The sequence below is a fragment of the Apaloderma vittatum genome, unplaced genomic scaffold, assembly GCF_000703405.1.
Source record: "Apaloderma vittatum isolate BGI_N311 unplaced genomic scaffold, ASM70340v1 scaffold2281, whole genome shotgun sequence".
NCBI classification, from domain to species: Eukaryota; Metazoa; Chordata; class Aves; order Trogoniformes; family Trogonidae; genus Apaloderma; species Apaloderma vittatum.
In genome coordinates this window covers 32,203-50,388 of record NW_009698297.1, presented here as the reverse complement: position 1 = coordinate 50,388, position 18,186 = coordinate 32,203, and the positions used below count along the sequence as shown (strand labels likewise).

Below are 18,186 nucleotides of genomic sequence, written 5' to 3'. Positions count from 1 at the left end.
TGTCTTAGTCACGTCCGTTCACATACGCTTCCATGCAGTTTCCCGGCCTGATCTTTTTAATGCATTCATCAAGTATTATCCTGTGTGGCTTGTTCAGAACAGCTTGTTTTTACCCAAGTCCAGTCCAGTTTTATCTTCCAGGTGTTCAGCAAGGTTCCCCCATACAAGAACAGTTCATTTTACTAAAATCTGGTCATATTTTTCCACCGTGTGTTCAGCACGATTCCCACAGCTTGCCTTGGTAGTCTGTTTTTCATGATGTGGTAGAAGCTCCCTGATCCATAAGTGCCCAGCCTTTCTTGTAAAGTCGGATATGTTCTATTCTGCAACTGTTGAGTATAGAAGTACCTGAAATAATTTTGCTAGCTCTGTTACACTCACTTCAAAATCAAAAATGGGGCATTGTGTTGGGTTTGTGTCTGGTGGGTCTTTTGGTAGTGGGAGTGGCTCCTGTGTGAAAGTCTCCCTGGGTTTCAAGCTGGATCTGCCTCTGGCCAAGGCTGAGCCAGTCAGCACCACTTTGATCAGTGTATTTAAGAGGGGAAAGCCGATGTGCAATGTTTTTTGTGTTGGGGAGTTCATTGCTTTGGAGAGGAGGGGAAGGCAAGAGGAGCAGCCATGCAGTCACCAAGATCAGTGAGGTGGAAGAAAGGGGAGAAGGGCACCAAAGCAGAGATTTCCCTGAGGCTTGTGGTGAGATGGCAGGCAGAAGAGATTGATGGTGGTAGAAAGTCCAGGATGCAGCAGCCCGAGGAGGACCCCACACCGGAGCAGAGGATCACTCCTGAAGCACGCTGTGACTCCCAGGGAAGCCCACGCTGGAGCACTTTGTCACTGGGAGGACTGCAGCCCATGGGAGGGGCACACAGTGGCACAGTTTGGCAAGATCTGTGACCACGTGGGACGGACTCATGTTGAAGAAGTTTGAGGAGGATGTTCTCCCCTGAGAAGGACCACATTGCAGCAGGGGAAGACTGCGAGGAGTCCTCCACCCTGAGGAGGAAGGAGCATCATGGCCAGTGTGTAATGGACAGACTGCACCCCCATCCCCTGCCCCCTTGTGCCATTAGTGAGGAGGAGGTAGCTGGGAGGAAAGGAGGGATGGGGGAAGGAGTTTTTAAGATCTGGTTGTATTTATTCTCTCACTATCCTACTCTGATCTAATTGACTGGTAAACTGGTGCTGCTTCTGTGTCTCAATTAAATGGATGTTTTCTCCCCAAATCTACTCTTTTTTTTGCCTGTGGCCATAAGCAGTGAGCGAACCCTCCCTGTCCTTAATCTGGAACCTCAGGCCTTGTGTTGAGCCTTCTATTCTCCATCCTGAAAAGGAGAGAGGTAGGAGTGAGCGAGCAGCTGTGTGGTTCTTTGTTGCTGGCTGGGTGGCTCAAACCACAGCAGTCTAATGTGAAGTTTATAGTACAATTTGAGGCACTGTTATAGTGGCGACTGATATAGTACATAGTGGCATGTTGTGACTGTCTGACAGTCAAAGTTATTTAAACTAATTAACACAGTCCGTCAAGCTGATCCAGGTGGGATGAATGAGGGGAGTGGAAGAGATTTCAGCTGCTTGCTTGTTGGCTTTAGCATCAGCACATTTTAGTGTCAAATGAAAAAAACCCATAGATTATTTTCTTTGTTGGCACAGGTATAGGCCAACAGGTCAAATGAATCTTCATCTGAAAGGCCGTGACCTCCTTACTCTACAGAACTACACAGCAAATGAGCTGAAGTATTTGTTGTGGATGGCTTCAGATTTGAAAGAAAGAATAAAGAACAAAGGAGAGGTAAAATGCTTTAAGTGTCATTTAGGTCATTCAGATGTTGAAATTAACATTGTTCTGAAGAGTACTGGGAATGAACCATTCAGCTGTCTTGTCCTAAACCATATCACCTGCACTCTTAAATACATAAATCATATGCTCCAAAACAAAATGCATTCCTGTAAAGTGTTCAGAGATACTCTTTAAATACTTCACAGGAGTTCACAAGTGAAAAGGTTAAACAGCTTTGCACAGCTAACTCCCGGTTGTACACCATGTGCCGTGCAGCACTAAATGTCAGAAATGGATGACACTTCCTTGCCTGGGATTAAATTAGTATCAGAGTTCTCCTCAATGCTAGATCAGATTGAGTACCAAAATGCAGTTGCTTTTTGCCCCTAGAATTTTGTCTTTCCCTTTTACTTTTCCACTGCTAATAATTTTCTTGAAGGGCAGGAGAACAAAGCTGTGGTTAAAGAAAACACCTGTGTAACTTTCTCAGGCTGAATCAGAATGTGAAAGAAGTATTTCACACTGTAAAGTGTATAATGACTGTAAAATTGAAATGCCTTCAATTTTCACGTTCCAGTATTTGCCTTTGATGCACGGAAAATCTTTGGCTATGATTTTTGAGAAGAGAAGCACAAGAACAAGATTATCTGCAGAAACAGGTAGTTCTGAGCAATAGCACAGTTAAATTTTATATGAAATTGTATATTATATGCACTGAAGGATGTAATTTTGTGTCAAGCGTTTTTTACTCAAGAGAAACCTAAATTGTGAAAGCAAATATATGAAAAGAATGGCAGACAATTGTGTTTGCATATCAATGTCACAAGCACATCACTTTGGTCACTGATATTTTGCCAGATCATTCAAAAAAATGATAGATCAGAAATAAAGTAAATGGCAGAAGTAAGCATTTCTGGTGTAAGCTCCTAGTTGTACTGGCAAGATGCACGTTTCATAACATCTGTTTTAGTAAGCTTCTCAAATTTAATTCTGTGCAAGCTCTAATAAATATTTTTCTAATGTATTATGCATTACTGTTGTCACATTTCAGAGTATGTGTTTAGGCTGGGAATCATTGTAATGCCTTGATAGAAAATAGGGAAAAAAAGTAACGTGATTACCTACAGGGGAAGATAGCTTCATGGAGACTCTAGTGTATTAGCCTAATAAGATCAGACACTGGAACATTATTCTTTTAGGATACAGTCCTGCAAACACTGAAAGATATGCAGTTGCAAGAAGAAGTATGTGAACCTTTTGGAATTTCATGGCGTTCTGCATTAATTTGTCATAAAAGGTGATCTAACCATCATCTAACTCAAGAGCATTGGCAAATAACACAAAAACAATTCTGATCCTCCATGTCTTTATTGAACACACTCATTCAACATTCATAACACTAGTGGAAAAAGTAAGTGAACCCTTGGAATCAGTAACTGGTTGACCCCCTACTTGGCAGCAATAACCTCAGCCAGGCGCTTCCTGTAGCAGTGGATCAGAGCTGCACATTGTTCAGGAGGGATTTTAGCCCATTCTTCCTGGCAGAACTGCTTTAGCTCTGTCATTTTCTTTGGACATCTCACGTGTATGGCTCTCTTCAAGTCATTCCAGAGCACCTCTGTGAGTTGAGGTCTGGGCTCTGACTTGGCCACTCCAAAAGGTGGATTTTGTTTTTCTGGAGCCATTCTGTTGTGGACTTGCGCCGGTGTTTTGGGTCATTGTCCTGTTGCATCACTCAACATCTACAGAGTTTCAGCTGACGTACAGATGTTCTCACATTATCCTGAAGAATTTTTTGACACACTTGGGAATTCATCTTCCCCTCAATGACTGCAAGCTAGCCAGGCCCTGATGAGCAAAGCAGGCCGAAATCATGATGTTTCCTCCGCCATACTTTATGGTTGGGATGATGTTTTCATGACAATATACAGTGCCCTTTTTTATGCCAGATGTAGTGCTGCATGTTCTTTCCAAATAGTTCACTCTTTGTCTCATCAGTCCACAAAACTTTTTGCCTTCAGCTCTTTGGCTGTCATTCGGGGTTGTTTCTTTACCTCATTGATGAGTCTTTGTTGTGCTCTTGGGGTAATTTTGACTGGGCACCCACTTCTTGGTAAAGTGGCCACAGTCCCAAAGTGTCTCCATTTGCAGATCGTTTGCCTAACTGTAGAGTGGTGAATTTCTAAGGTCTTTGAAACCACCTTGTAAACCCTTTCCAGCTTTATGTAAATCAACAATTCTTATCATAGATCCTCTGAAAGCTCTTTTTGGTTAGGCATGGCTCATGTAAGCGTAAATCTTGTGTGGAGAAAACTCAAACATTTTGAGTGTTTTTTATCAGCCAACATAGCTCCAGTCCACACCTCGAAACTCATTTTCTTAACAAGACTCCAGGTATGCTAACATCTGACTCCAGTTAGCTTTTTTGAGGTCAAGAGTTCGCTTACTTTTTCCACTAGGATTTTGAATGTTGAGTGAGTGTGTTCAATAAAGACATGGAGGATCAGAACTGGTTTTGTGTTTTTGTTTTAGACAAATTATATTTGCCAATACTCTTGAGTTAGATGATGGTTAGATCACATTTTATGACAAATTAATGCAGAACATCATGAAATTCAAAGAGGTTCACATACTTGTTCTTACAACTGTACATATCATGATATACATTGTAGTTGTCCTGAAGTCAATAGGACCACTGAAATAAATAATTCATTGGCTTGCATGATAGCAAGGAGTAACTATGAATTGGTGGTGCATCAAGGAAGGAGAAGCTTACTTTTCTCACGTTTAAGTTGACCCAGCATCCCTTAGGCTGAATTGTCACTAGTGAGGGCACAGAAAACTTCTTGAGTATCCACAGTTCTTTACAAGGTATAAGGGAGAAGGTAAAAAGCAGATATATTAGCTGCAAGCATTTCTGTATTTGCCTTTGTATCCTCGGGCACAGCCATTTACCTGCTGATTCCGCTCTTTATGTAGACTTGTCTCTTTATGTATTCTTCAGGTAAGCAGGACTTATGAATTGGTTTCTCTTGTGCATCCCTTTTCTGTGAAGACCACCTACCTTTTCATACTGGACTTTTTAGTCTAGTTTCTAGTTGCCTGCCAAATTGGTACATGGGCAGGTAGTGACAAATTCTCTGACTGTTTATCCTTCATGCTTCTGTGTTCGGAGGGAAGCACTACTTAGTCCTTGGCTTTCGAAGGTTTATGGAAAGGAGAAGCTCAGGAAAGTTCAAAGGAATTAACTTAAGAATGGGAGTTAATGCACATAAATTCATCTAAGAGGGATTAAGCTCCAGTGAAATAAAACTAATTTATTTCTGAGTGAGAGATTCCACAGGGGAGTTTAATGCAGTTTAACTTCTGTGCATTAACTTCACACCTTCAGTTAATTGCTCTTAAGTCTCCTAAGCCTAAGACTTTGTTTCAAAGGCAGACTCAAGGTTTTTTTCAGTCCATGGAAACTCTACACATTTCAGCTACTTTTTAACATACATGACTTCTCTGTCAAGAGAAAAACAAATGTGGTGTCACATGTTTTCCTTTTACCTAAATAAGCTGATTTAATACCAATTTCCTAATATCCACTGAAAGAGGACATTGAAGTGGATTGGAGTGTTTATTTATAAAATACCGAAGTCATCTCAAATAGTATTTTTCATGAGTTGCACCTTTAATATCTTGAAAGAGGTCACTTGTGGGACAAGGCTCTGGTGATGAGATTAATCTAAACAAACTGCAGCTCTCAGGAACAACCAGATGAAAACCAATGGGTTAGACTACAAAGGAGCAGACTTGGAAAACACTAATTACAGAATCTGTTCTGTGCAGTGTCTAGGAGATCAGTGCCATATATTAACACCATGGAAGTCTTTTCAGAGGTCCTGCTGTCCCTAAGCCTATAAAGAACACTGTTACTGAAAAAATAAACAGAATCACTCAACATTTGAGGTTGCAAGGGACCTCTGTAGGTTGTCTGATCCAACCCTTCTGCTCAGGCAGGGTCATCTAGCGTCAGTTCCCCAGGACCATGTCCGGAAGGCTTTTGAATAGCTCCAAGGATGGAGATTCCACAACCTCCTGGGTCAACATATGTCAGTGTTCAGTCACCATTTCAGTAAAAAAGTGTTTTCTGATGTTCAGAGGGAGGTTCCCATATTCTAGTCTGTGCCCACTGCACCACTGAAAAGCACCTGGCTCTGTCCTCTTTGCACCCTCCCTTCAGGTATTTATATACGTTAGCAAGAGTCTCTCTGATGCTTCTTTTCACTAGGCTATACAGTCCCAGCTTTCTTGGCCTTTCCTTTTATGAAAGATACTTTGGTCCCTTAGTCATCTTTATGGCCTTCTGTTAACATGGACATATTGACCCTCTCCAATATGTCCACATCTCTCTCATACTGAGGAGCCCAGAACTGAATGCTCCAGGTGTGGCCTCACCAGCCCTGACTAAAGGGAAAGGATCACCTCCCTCTCCCTGCTGGCAGTACTTTGTCTAGTGCAGCACAGGATACAATTCGCCACCTTTGCTGGGAAGGCACATTGCTGGCTCACGTGAGACTTGGTGCCCACCAAGATCCCCAGGTGCATTTCTGCCAATCTGCTTCCTTCATCACGTACTGGTGCATGGTGGCATTCTTCCTCAGGTGCGGGACTTTTCCCTTCTTCCTGTTGAACTTCATGGAGTTCCCATCAGCCCATGTCTCCAGCCTGTCAAGGTCCCTCTGGATGGCAACACAACCCTCTGGCATATGAGCCACTTCTCTCAGTTCTGTGTCATCAGCAAACTTGCTGAGAACACACCCTGCTCCATAGTCTGGATCATTATTGAAGATGTCAAATAGAACTGGACCCACTATTGACCCCTGGGGTACAGTGCTAGTCACTGGCCTCCAACTAGACTTTAGTCCACTGATCACCATCCTCTAGGCCTGGCTGTTTAGCCAGTTCTCAATCCACCTCACTGCTCATCCAGCCCATACATCAACAGGTTGTCAATGAGGATCCCACGGGAGACAGTGTCAAAGGTCATAATGGAGTCCCTGCACACAATAACCACCACTCTCTACTCATCTACCAGGCCAGTTGTTTCATCACACAAGCTTGTCAAGTTGGTCAAACATGCCTTCCCCTCAGTGAAGCCATACTGATTACTCCCCATTAATTTTGATGTCCTTAATCTGCCTGGAAGTGGTGCACAAGGTTCTCTGCTCCATCACCTTTCTGGGAATCGAGGTGAGGCTGACCCACCTGTATTTCTCTGGGTCCTACTTCATGCCCTTCTTGAAGCTAGGGATGACATTTGTTTTCTTTGAGTCTTTGAATGCTTCTCCCACTTGCCAAGATTGATCAAAGATTATGAAAACATTAATTTACAGTGCATTGTAAGAGAATAGTTGACATTTGTGGCTTTTGCAACACTCTGTCTCTCTGACCTGTTTTATTCAGGTGACATTGCGACTGTATTGCGTAACGTACAGCTCCTTGTGGTACAATTCATTACCCCTTTACTCTCTTGAACAAATACAGTCTTTTCCTAACACACACTATTCTGAAACTCATACTATTTTACTGTTTATAAAAGTAGCAGGTGTGTTTTAAGTTTGATGAAGAATTGCAAGTAACTTCCATAGGGCATTGGCAAAGTAAATCCATTTTTGTTGAGCCTACTAGATTTATTGCTGTCACTGGCTATTATATTGGGAAATGTGACATCTCTCCTACTTTACCCGAAAATGTAATCTATTTGCAGTCAGAATCCCATACTCATTCTGCATAAAATCTTGCATGCTTTTTGAAAACAAAGGTATTCCACATTGTCCTATATTATTTGTAAAACAAACATCCTCAGGCATAGCATAAAGGTGAATGGTTTGGTTTTGTTATAGCTTTGGTGTAAAGTATTCTGATTGTCATTGTTACTCTTACAATATTCAGCTAAAGTTGCATTTTAGTGAACAACTCATAAATAAATCCAACCATGTCACAGGCACTGGATGCAGGCAATGTGTCACAAGGTAGAAATCAAGAGGAAACAATATAGGCAGAAAAGCTCTATATGCCTTCTTTTTTGAGCACTGTAATATGCAAGGTCTTAACAGCTTTATAGAGGTTCACTGCTGCTGGCTTTAGTGGAATTACTCCCAACTCGCTCCCCTTATATAGAAGGGTAAGAGGAACATGACATCCATGCCTGAAGACATACAACCACATAAATAATTTCATTACTTTGTAGGTTTTAATGTAGTAGAGGTGGTGTTGTGTGGCAAGAATACAGGGTCTGTTTTTTGTTGGAATGGCTAATATTATTTAGCTTGGCCCTGAGGCCAAGAGGGGGCAAGACTACTCTTTCAGCTTACTCTCCACACAGCTTTAAAAAACTGCTTAAAACCCCCCAAAATTTGCTTTAAAAAAGGGCTTAAAAATCAGATTTTAAACTTATGCTTTGGGAATATTCCTGTAATTACTGCCTAGAAGAGTTTTTTGTTATCAGTCTGAACTGAATAATACTTTCCAGATCATAAAACCTGTCAGGCAGTGAGGAAACTAACAAAACCACGTCCAGGTGTCTTGAAATATAAAAAAGGATCCTTCCTTTAAGTCTGAAAAGATGGCTCGATGTGTCTTCTGCTGATGACGGGGCAGTCCCAGCACTATCTATTCAACAAGTGAACTAGAGGGTTCACTTTAGCCCATCTACTTGCCCAAAAGAGCAGGGACAGGGTGGAATGTAAATTTAACCCATGTCTGTACAAACACCAGCACTCGTGTTCTGTGTGAAAGAGTTTGCGTAAGTGGGCTCCATGAGGTGCCTCAGCCTGAGGCATAAAACTGGCCATTTTTTAGACCTAACAGTAATGAGAAGTGTGGATATGTCTATTCTGCCTCTGCAATATGAACAGTTCATACAGTTTCTTGAAGATACCAAGATTCATATAAACAGTTAGCATGTGGCTTTGGCTTGTGACTGCAAAGAAGATTAGATCGCCCAGTTAAACCCAGGACTCCAGCGTGCGCTTATTTGCTGAATTGGTGCCTGGGTATCTTTGAAAGTAGTCATTTTTTTTTCTTTCTACTAGTAATCTGGATGTAAGAATCTGAAGGAAAGATTCCGTCTCTGCAGCTATATACAAAGCTAGAGCACGGAGCTCCCGTACTTCCAGATGGAAAGTTTTGGATGGAAATATGTTCCCAAGCCCGGGACAGATGGCTGGTTCATGAGCAGAAAGTCCAACACATTAGGACTCTGCCCTGTACACAGACTCCAGGTGGTAGCTCCAGCTGGGCTACCTGATGTCTGGCAATTGTGAATAAATGGCCAAATTCCTCTTTTTCTACCGGGGTATCATTTTAAGAAATCAGAATATGTTCTTGGGACCCTGCCTGGACTGTGAAACATCTACCAAAGTGTATGCATTTTGAAGCCTAAAATTCAAAGCTATTGTATTGTGTGGAACTTGTTGGGAATAAATCACTGACACAATTTTATATGACTTCAGAAAAACCCACAGGAAGCTGGACAGGAAAAATTACTACAAACAGTATTTCATCCTTGAGGCCTTGACTTAAAAACTTGCACTGAATAGACAGGCTGCAGTGCCTAGGCAACAGTTGGCATACACGTTCTGATAAATACAGTGTTTGTGTCTGAGCTGCAGAGAAGAGGTGAAAGTATTTGAGGAAACCTAAACATTTTTCCTGCCTTAACACAGAAATGCTTCTGAATAACCGAGAAAGGAGGGCAATGCAACAGGGAAATGTACAGAGCTTTTCTAACAGCAAAAAGTAATGGGAAAATAAGTGATACTTGATTCCTAAAAGTTTGCTGTGTCTGACTCTAATCTTGTTGAGATTTAGAGAAATCCTTAATGATGACAAAGGGAAAGTAAAATCAAGCCCATTCAATAAAATGAGTATACACTCGCTAGGTGAAGCAGAGATTTGCCCTTCAGGTGGGGTCTGGCGCATCATTAATTTTAATGTGACTTTCAAGGAAACCGAGGCAGTCAAAAAGCAATGTTTTACCAATATTATTTTTATCTATTTCATTTCAAAATCTAGAGATTGGCTGAAATGATGCAAAGTGGAAGACCTCACTTGAATCCTGCAGCGCATGTGGGATCGAAGTTAATAATGACTGCTTTGTGTTGGGGGCCAGTTGTGAGGCCCAAGCCTGCCGCCTGCACCTGGTTGCTTGGTTTTATCTGTGAAAAGATTGCAGTGCTCGCTACCGGTTTAGTCCTCTTTTGAAGAGTAGCTGCAGGATCAACTTTTATTTAATCTTCGGCAGGCCTGTACAAATACCGCGTTGAAGCTGCAGTCCTGGTTATGTCTGCAGTGCCATCTAATGGCTACAACTAGCCCAAGCAGTTTTTAACCTTTTTTTCTTTCTTCCCCCCCCCGCTTTCCTCTTTTCTCTTTTTTTCTTTCTTTCTTTTTTTTTTTTTAACAGCATGAAATTTCTTAGCACCTCCAAGAGATCACAGTTTAGTAGAGAAGGGAGGTTTCTGCTCTTCCATGCTGTATGCAGCCTTTTTCTTCTTGGCGGTAAAAATATGATGGGCTTCCTTCTAGATTTTTGTCTCCATAAAAGGCTCACTCCCCTGCAGTGTTGTCTTCATAGAATCATAGACTCATAGAATGTTTTGGGCTGGAAGGGACTTTTAAATGTCGTCTAGTCCAACCCCCCTGCAGTGAGCAGGGACACCTCCCACTAGACCAGGTTGCTCAAAGCCCCATACAGCCTGGCCTTGGACACTGCCAGAGAGGGAACTTCTCTGACCTGTTCCAGTGTCTCACCACCCTCATAGTAAAGAACTTCCTAATAATGTCTAATCTAAATTCACCCTGCTCTAGTTTAAAACCATTTTCTTTCCTCTTGCCACTACGTGCCCTTGTAAACAGTCCCCCTCCAGCTTTCCTGCAGGCTCCCTTCAGGTACTGGGCAGCTGCTATAAGGTCTCCCCGGAGCCTTCTCTTCTCCAGGCTGAACAACCCCGACTCTCTCAGCCTGTCCTCACAGGGTAGGTGCTCCAGCCCCCTGATCAACTTTGTTGCCCTTCCTGACAGTTTCTCTACTAGAAGGGAGTTGTTCTTATACGGAAAGTTTTCCCCAGTGCACAGAATATGCCTTACAGGGCTACCTACAGTCCAGTTCAGATCCCACACTTTGTACGTCCCCAGCTGTAGGACCCCGTGTCCTGTGCTAGACTTAGGCTAAACCATTTGTGACAGTTTATAAAACATATGTGGCCATGATGGACTTTACACTGAGTTTTAGTGGAGGGAGGCTTTAGGCTTAAACCGCACAAAAGCAGGGAGACTCAAGTCTCACTCACACTCAGGTGCCTGTGGTGGTACAACAGGAGTAAGGCAAGAAAGAACCTGAGAGTTGCCTTTAGTAAGTCATTTGTTTTTATCCAAAATACTGTCCAGACACCTTTTACATTCCCCAAAGTGTTTTATATTGTTAAGTGATGCTCGGGTCTTTCTGTGGTTTCCTGTTCAGGAATGGATTTTATTCTTCAGACCTAATCCATCCAGTTCCTTGGCTCAACTTGTAAATTCCTAACTATTGCAGGGTGGAGGGGATGCTGGTAGTGCCTGGAATCTTTCCTTTTCTCTCTGTCACATTGTAATTTTTAAGGCACTTGGTTGTTTGTGATCAAGCTCTAGTTTGTTATAGTCTATGAGGAGACTTAGGCTTTTCTGTCTGAGTGACTATACTTGAAGCTTCTTGCATGGATGTGGAATTACATCTCGTGACTTAGATGGCCCTTCTTGGATGCAAAGTCCCTTGAAGTGAAAATTCGGTGTGATGAATGGATTACGTAGCTCATAACAGAGAGCCACAGTGATGCTTTTGGCAGTATGTAGCCTAGCAGCTTGAATGACTCTTCCTATGAATGCAAATCAGAACTCATGCTTAAGGATTTCAGCGAAGCATCACATTTGAGTGCTTTTATTCCAGAATACATTTGTGTCTTGTGTGTTAGCCTGTGTTTGAGACATTTGGATGCTCTGCTGAGTTTTACTTTTATTACTGTAAATATATTTTACATGAAGAAGATTTTGAATCTTGGCTGTAAATATGAGGTGCTGGCATTTAATTTCTTTTTTTATTTGTCTTCACTGTAGGATTTGCTCTCCTTGGAGGACATCCTTCCTTTCTTACAACACAAGACATACATCTAGGCACTAATGAGAGTCTCACAGATACAGCAAGGTTGGAAAAATGTCACTTGATTGATCACTTTCTATATTGTAGTTGATCAGGCTGAAACCTGTCTTACTCAACTTTGGAAGCTAATATCTTCTTTCTGGAAAAAGTCAAAAGGCACTCTAAATTTCTTAAGTATTTACAGATCATTTCACAGAATCTGTAGTTCAGTACAACATCATTCCATCCACTCTAGCTCCCCAAAACATCACACACCAGGAAATATTTTGATCAAATTTGGCACATAGAGTGTTAATGGGAGTGACAGTCACACAAACAGAAACACTTTATGAACCTCAGTAGTACAGCTCCACTGACGACAGCACATATATTCAAACAAGACTGGACCTTTCTGGTTCTCTTGCTCCTCACAGAACTAGAAGTTCAGCTGACTGGCAAATCAAAAAGCAAAATCAAAAGGCAAGGACTTTATTTATCTGAGTTAGGCCAGCTCCTGGTGGGCCTTAGCCTACCAGCAGTGACAGACTGGCACTGAAGGACACTCTGCTCCCACTCTTTCAGCAGTGCCAAACTTGACCAACAGTTTGCCACCGGTTTCTGATTTCACGTGCCCTCCTTCACACCTGTACCCCCTGTCAGAACTGCTGTGGAGGCTGGGCTGTGGTGTTGGTCTCTTACTGGCACCCTTGGAAGATCTTAATCATGCCCAGTCGCACATGCATGCAGGGGTAGGTAGCTAGCACTCTACTCCCTTTGCCATACCAGGGAAGAACTGAGCTCAGAGTTTTTGCCCAGTGGATTCTCTTCGCTGTTGCAGAAAGTAGGCAGAATATGAGGTTGTCTTTTGCAGGTGCTCATGCTGTTTTTCACAGCAGTTTTTCATACATAAATGAACTTGTTTTGTATAGGCTAGTTTTTGTTTCTTCTTCTTCCAAAACAGGATAACGGTCTCTTGAACGACCTTTGCACAAACAAAAGGAAAAAAAGGAGAGTAAGATACAAGAAATACGGCAAAAAGTCAAGAATCACAGCACACACCTGCTACAGTGGAGGGAGGGATTTCCCAAGTCCTTACAGAGCCCCTCATGCTCTGCTTCACTTCTGCTCTCATTAGCAGAATTATCATTGACTGCATAATCAAGGCTGAGCAGTTTACCCAAAAGAACAACCTGTATGTTAATTCCTTGGCATTACTTCTGAATGAAGGATAACGTGCCAACCTCATTTAGTTAATGTAAGAATTAAAAAAAAAATAGTGCCTGTAGTAGACCCAGAGGGTATTTCAAATATTTACAGCCATGTGTCTAGGGCTCTGAAGGCCTTAGAAGTACTTGAGATTGAGACTTAAAGCAAAAGGGGCAGAGATCTATAAAAGTCCCAGTTTTTATTAGAGTTGCTGCAGGTAAGGGTTGAAAGTATTTTTGCTGCGAACATGTTTTTAGTGACTTATTACTTGCTCATAATACAGTTCTTCCATGATTCACCAGACATTTACATTTGCGCTGATACAGTAGCAAAAAGTTACCACCCATTAAGTAGCTCTAAGCCTTTCAGTGCTGTTTAGCATGTCTGATATGTTACGTGAAATGAAATATAAGTACTGTATCTGTATTTTCCACTGTAGAGTGGTTCCGCTGTGCATTGCTATAGCTCAATGGCCATGAGGTTCCGTGGCAGTGCTGAAGAACTCACGGGATGATTTTACCAGTGTATTGACATTATTAGGGGATGAATGTCTGCATCTGTGGGGAAGGGGTTTACTTCTCCTTGCTTCCCGAGACCTGCCACATGCCCATGTGGCCTTAACCTCACAAACCAAAAGCTATACTGGATAGCAATATTCTACCCAGAATATATACAAATGCCGCATTTTCAAATTCAGAGATTAGCCATGCCAAAAAGGCATACTTTTATTTATATTTAATTGTGGGTTCCTCAGAGGATACACTTGAGTAAAAATTTCCAGCTTTTCTCTGTAGAAGTAAAAGTCATTCTGAAAAGAGAGATATGCAGCTTTCCAATACGCTTATGTATTTCCAGGCTCTGGGATTTTGAAGTTTATAGGCTCACAGTCTTGCAAACAGAATGAAAACAGAAAAAGATTTTGTAGTTGGTATTAACATTGGAACCTTAAGTGAAAAGTCACCTCATGAGCCTGTGCTTACTCTGCCTCAGTTTGCAAAACTTCACCTTTACTAAAACATTTTTTCTAGCCAGGTCTTTTCTCCTATGCAGTCCCAACATTACATGGTTTTCTTTAAATTGATTTGATTAGAGGAGAGCTCATCTCCTCAGATGAGGTGTATTTTTTTAATCTATGTTCAGTATGGTTTTGATTTCACAAAGAATAACCTCAGTTTCCACCTGAGTTTCCTACTATAAGATATGACATCTAGAAATGCTGGCAGAGGGACTGTCTGATGTCTTACTGGTAAGCATCTAATAAATGTAGTATCTACATTTAACAGATAAAGGAAGAAAATCCAACAGTTTTCACTAGCTGATAATTGATTATGACTGAATATCCTTTAACAGCGTACCCTGTAGAGGAACCATCTTCTCTAAATTCTTCATCAGTCGTGTCAGGTAGGAATAAATTGTCCTGATCTTCTAAAAAAGAAGTCTAAGAAAAATGGGCCACTTCCCAGTGTGACTGCCTCTTTTCCTTGGCTGATGGGATTGGCTGTGTCTTGTTTAGGGTGGAAACCTGCTAGATGGCTAACAAAAGAGACTACATATCCCATCCCTGATAACTAGTTCAGAACAGAACAGGTTTTCCACAGTCATATGCTTCAAGCTAAAATAAACACATGCAGAGGAAAAGAGACTCATGAGCTAAGAAGAAGTACTGCAAAACTGTTCCACCACCTCCCTTGCAAACAGTAAATATTGCGATACCTTGCAATCAGTTCAGTTCCCTGTAGCTGCTATCAGGAGGTCTTTTCTTCAGAGAGAGCTCTACAGGGAATCTTGTAACATTGTGTAAGAGTTTTACTTGTGTGAGGAATGTCTGATGTCAGTCGAAAATATTTGTTACTGTCTTCATCGTGAGATTTGTCTGTGTAAAGCTCACAGCACTAGCCATATTGCCACAGGAGAGGAGATACCGGAATTCTTCATGGGTAATCAGGAAGACAGATACTGCAAGAATTTTTCATGCTCTTCTGTTCCATCTATGCCTTGTTTTGTTTTAAGATCCTGTTAGAGATAACATGAAAACGCAAAAAATGCTACTTCAAAGTCAGGCTTCAGGGCCTGATTAAAACGCAGAAATGCAGAGAAATGCAGAGCTCTGATCCATATTTAATTTATCTAAAGAATTCAGGGCATATGCTAATCCACTATGCTAATCTCTGAGTCTTTCACACTTTAGTAAGTCAGGTTAAGGCCAGAGTGGTGCATGCCCACGTGTATACCAAGTTTCAAATCTGGGCATTAAACACGGATACCACGTGTGTCTACACAGGTGTGTACGTAGGAGAAAGAACAGGCTGGTGTTGTTGGCCTCCTCTTTCTGTGTTCCTTAAGACCAGTAAATAATCGTGGTAACATGAGACAGGCATGTGTTTCTAATTCTCACAAAGCTCAGGCTACCATACAGGGGCACTGTAATATTCAATCACTGCTACATTTGTTCTTTGCTAAAAGACTCAAGAAATCTTCTACCTTATCTATTCTGAAGTTATCAAATTCTTGAAATGTTACAGTGCCATGCAATCTCTTACCTTGTTTCAGGTACCTTAACATTTACTGATGTTACATCTGTAGCTACAGTCAAATGCTAAAGAGAAAAAACACATAAAATACAACAGCAGTTTTCATTTACTTACTATAGTTTGTTAATAAATAAAACGGCTTACTTATTAGCAGCTTGTTAAATGTCTGCATTTAAGTGTATTATGCAGGTGTGATAAATAATTCAGATAGCTGAAATAAAATTGATTCATTACCTCTTCTCATTAATATTTATGTGTTGCATGCTGAAAAGCGCAACAGGGATATATTTTATTATGTTTGACTTGGGTATTTTCTGCCATCCTCCAGGGTGCTGTCTAGCATGGCAAATGCAATCTTGGCTCGAGTTTATAAGCACAACGATCTGGACCTAATGACGAAAGAAGCCACAATCCCAATAATCAACGGATTGTCTGATTTATACCATCCTCTCCAGATTTTAGCTGACTACCTAACTCTTCAGGTAACAATATAATCCTCTCTTTTTTCTTTTTTTTTTTTGCTAAGTCTTGGTCTTGGTAAGTGTTTGGGGAAGTCAGATTTTTTGTAAATTTTTCTAAGTGGTAATTATGTGACACTTGTTATTTAAAGAGATCTTAATCCAGCAACATAATTAAGGACGTGTTTAATTTAAAACAATTACCTAGTCTTATCAGCTGTAGTGGGACTGAAATTAAGCATAAAATTAAGTACTTCATTGGAATTAGGCTGCAATTCAAAAAATGTGCAGTAGGCATTACATATTAAGATAAGGGTTAGATGTTGGCTCAGCCAAAGCCAGTGGAAGTTTTTCCACTGACTTAAAAAAACTCAGTAGTTCACTCCTGATTCTTCTCTAACTTAGGAATTGTTTAAAAGGAATGACTACCCTTATATCAGGAAATTGGTTGAACAGATTTGTTTTGAAACGCCAGTTGATGCCACTAGCGCAAAAGCCTAGTGTTCAGGCATTTAAACCTATTTAAACTTTGCTTACATCAAAAAATAGTATAAAAAATCACTTTTTGTAGTTTAATCTAATGAAATAGTTGATTTTAAAGCAGGATAATGTTTTACACATAAGATAACAGATGTTTATCTGTGAACAGAAGGACTATGCTCTTTTACAATCGAGGTACTGGCTTATAAAAAAGATTATTATACTGCAGTGCTGGCTGACAACTATGATGAACTCTTCTGACCTTGTTTATCTTCTGAATGAATAAAAATCACACTGCTTGAAAAAGAGAGTGCAGGATAATTTCCTGATTCATTCAGCTGTGTTTCTCAGCAGTCAAAGACTTTGCTAGGGAACATTCAGTATGTGGGAAAGGTCTAGTGAGAGTAAAAGTAAATTATTCATGCCTTAAACTCTAAATACAGAAAGACTCATATCTTTAGTGAAAATTACTTTTTCCTTACTTGGATTAATATTTTTCATAAGATTTTCAATACTTCACATTAAGATTTTCAATACTTAACATGAAGAGACCAGCAAAGGTTGGTGAACTTGAGACAAATTCAGGGTAAGGTGTAGTTGTAAGACCACATTAAGCCAGCTCCAATGAACTGTTCAAATTACATAAGACAGTAAGTGGTAACAAGAATGTCATTGATCATTAAATATCACCATTTTATTTAAACACTGAGCAACTGTAAACCAGGTGAATGTTATGGTTGTGTTTTGCAGGAGTTCTGTCTTGCAAATGCCTTAGTTATTAGCATTTTATTACTTGTGAATAACAGGCTTCAGGAATAATCTGTGACTTATAGTCTACACAGCTATTGATATTTCTGCCCCTAAACCTGGTTTTATCCAGGCCGCTGACTACAGCACCAAAGTTCGGAGTCCTGTTGCCCTGTACTCCAGCCAATAAAGAGAGATGGCCGAGCATCTCAATCACCCTCTGGAGATGCATCTCCACTGGTCTTAGGGGAGACCAATGGAGATCAGCAAAATGAGTGTGTGCCCTGTTGCTCATCCTCTGCCTCTCCTCCATCGTGTTTTTGTGTAAGGCAGCCACAGCAGAAGCTGCAGGTGAACGTGAGCCCGCAGGCTGGTCTTCTCCTTGGTTTGAATACCTAGGGCGGCAGCAGCAGTGGGTGGGTGTCCTGTTGGATTAAGCACTGGGGAGTTTCCCTGCCCATTTTTCGTGATGAGGCAACACGATCATAACAGTTGGTACTCGAGCAAAAGAAAACTTTTGCTGTGGAGGGGTATCACGACAAAGTGAGCACTTTCAGAGATCTCAAGGAATGACTCAGCTTTTGGACAGTCATGGAAGCGTTTTAAAATTTGCAGCACTTCCCCAGTCAACCTGATAAGCAGGGCACTGTTTCCTCCAACTGTGCTCATCTCTCCCCTAGTCTTTCCAGCATGTTCCTTAGCCCAGAGCTTGCCAGAGCTTTGCCGAGGGCATGCTGCACCACCGGTTTCTGCCCCACTTTCCATTCTTGTTCTCCTACCCAGGAAAGAGGGGCAGGCATGGGGGCGAGCTCAGCCGAGGCCCAC

General features: G+C 41.3%; 1 protein-coding gene across 1 annotated transcript in view; it reads left to right on the top strand.

The window, feature by feature from the left end:
• The first annotated feature begins 1,659 nt into the window (after positions 1-1,659).
• OTC (ornithine carbamoyltransferase) overlaps positions 1,660-18,186 on the top strand; it is a 26,799-nt gene continuing 10,272 nt past the window's right edge. The window contains exons 1-4 of the mRNA XM_009877944.1: positions 1,660-1,789; positions 2,355-2,436; positions 11,918-12,005; positions 16,005-16,158. Of these exons, the coding sequence (XP_009876246.1) occupies positions 1,670-1,789; positions 2,355-2,436; positions 11,918-12,005; positions 16,005-16,158 (444 nt within the window). The 5' untranslated portion in view covers positions 1,660-1,669. The remainder of the gene's footprint in view (positions 1,790-2,354; positions 2,437-11,917; positions 12,006-16,004; positions 16,159-18,186) is intronic.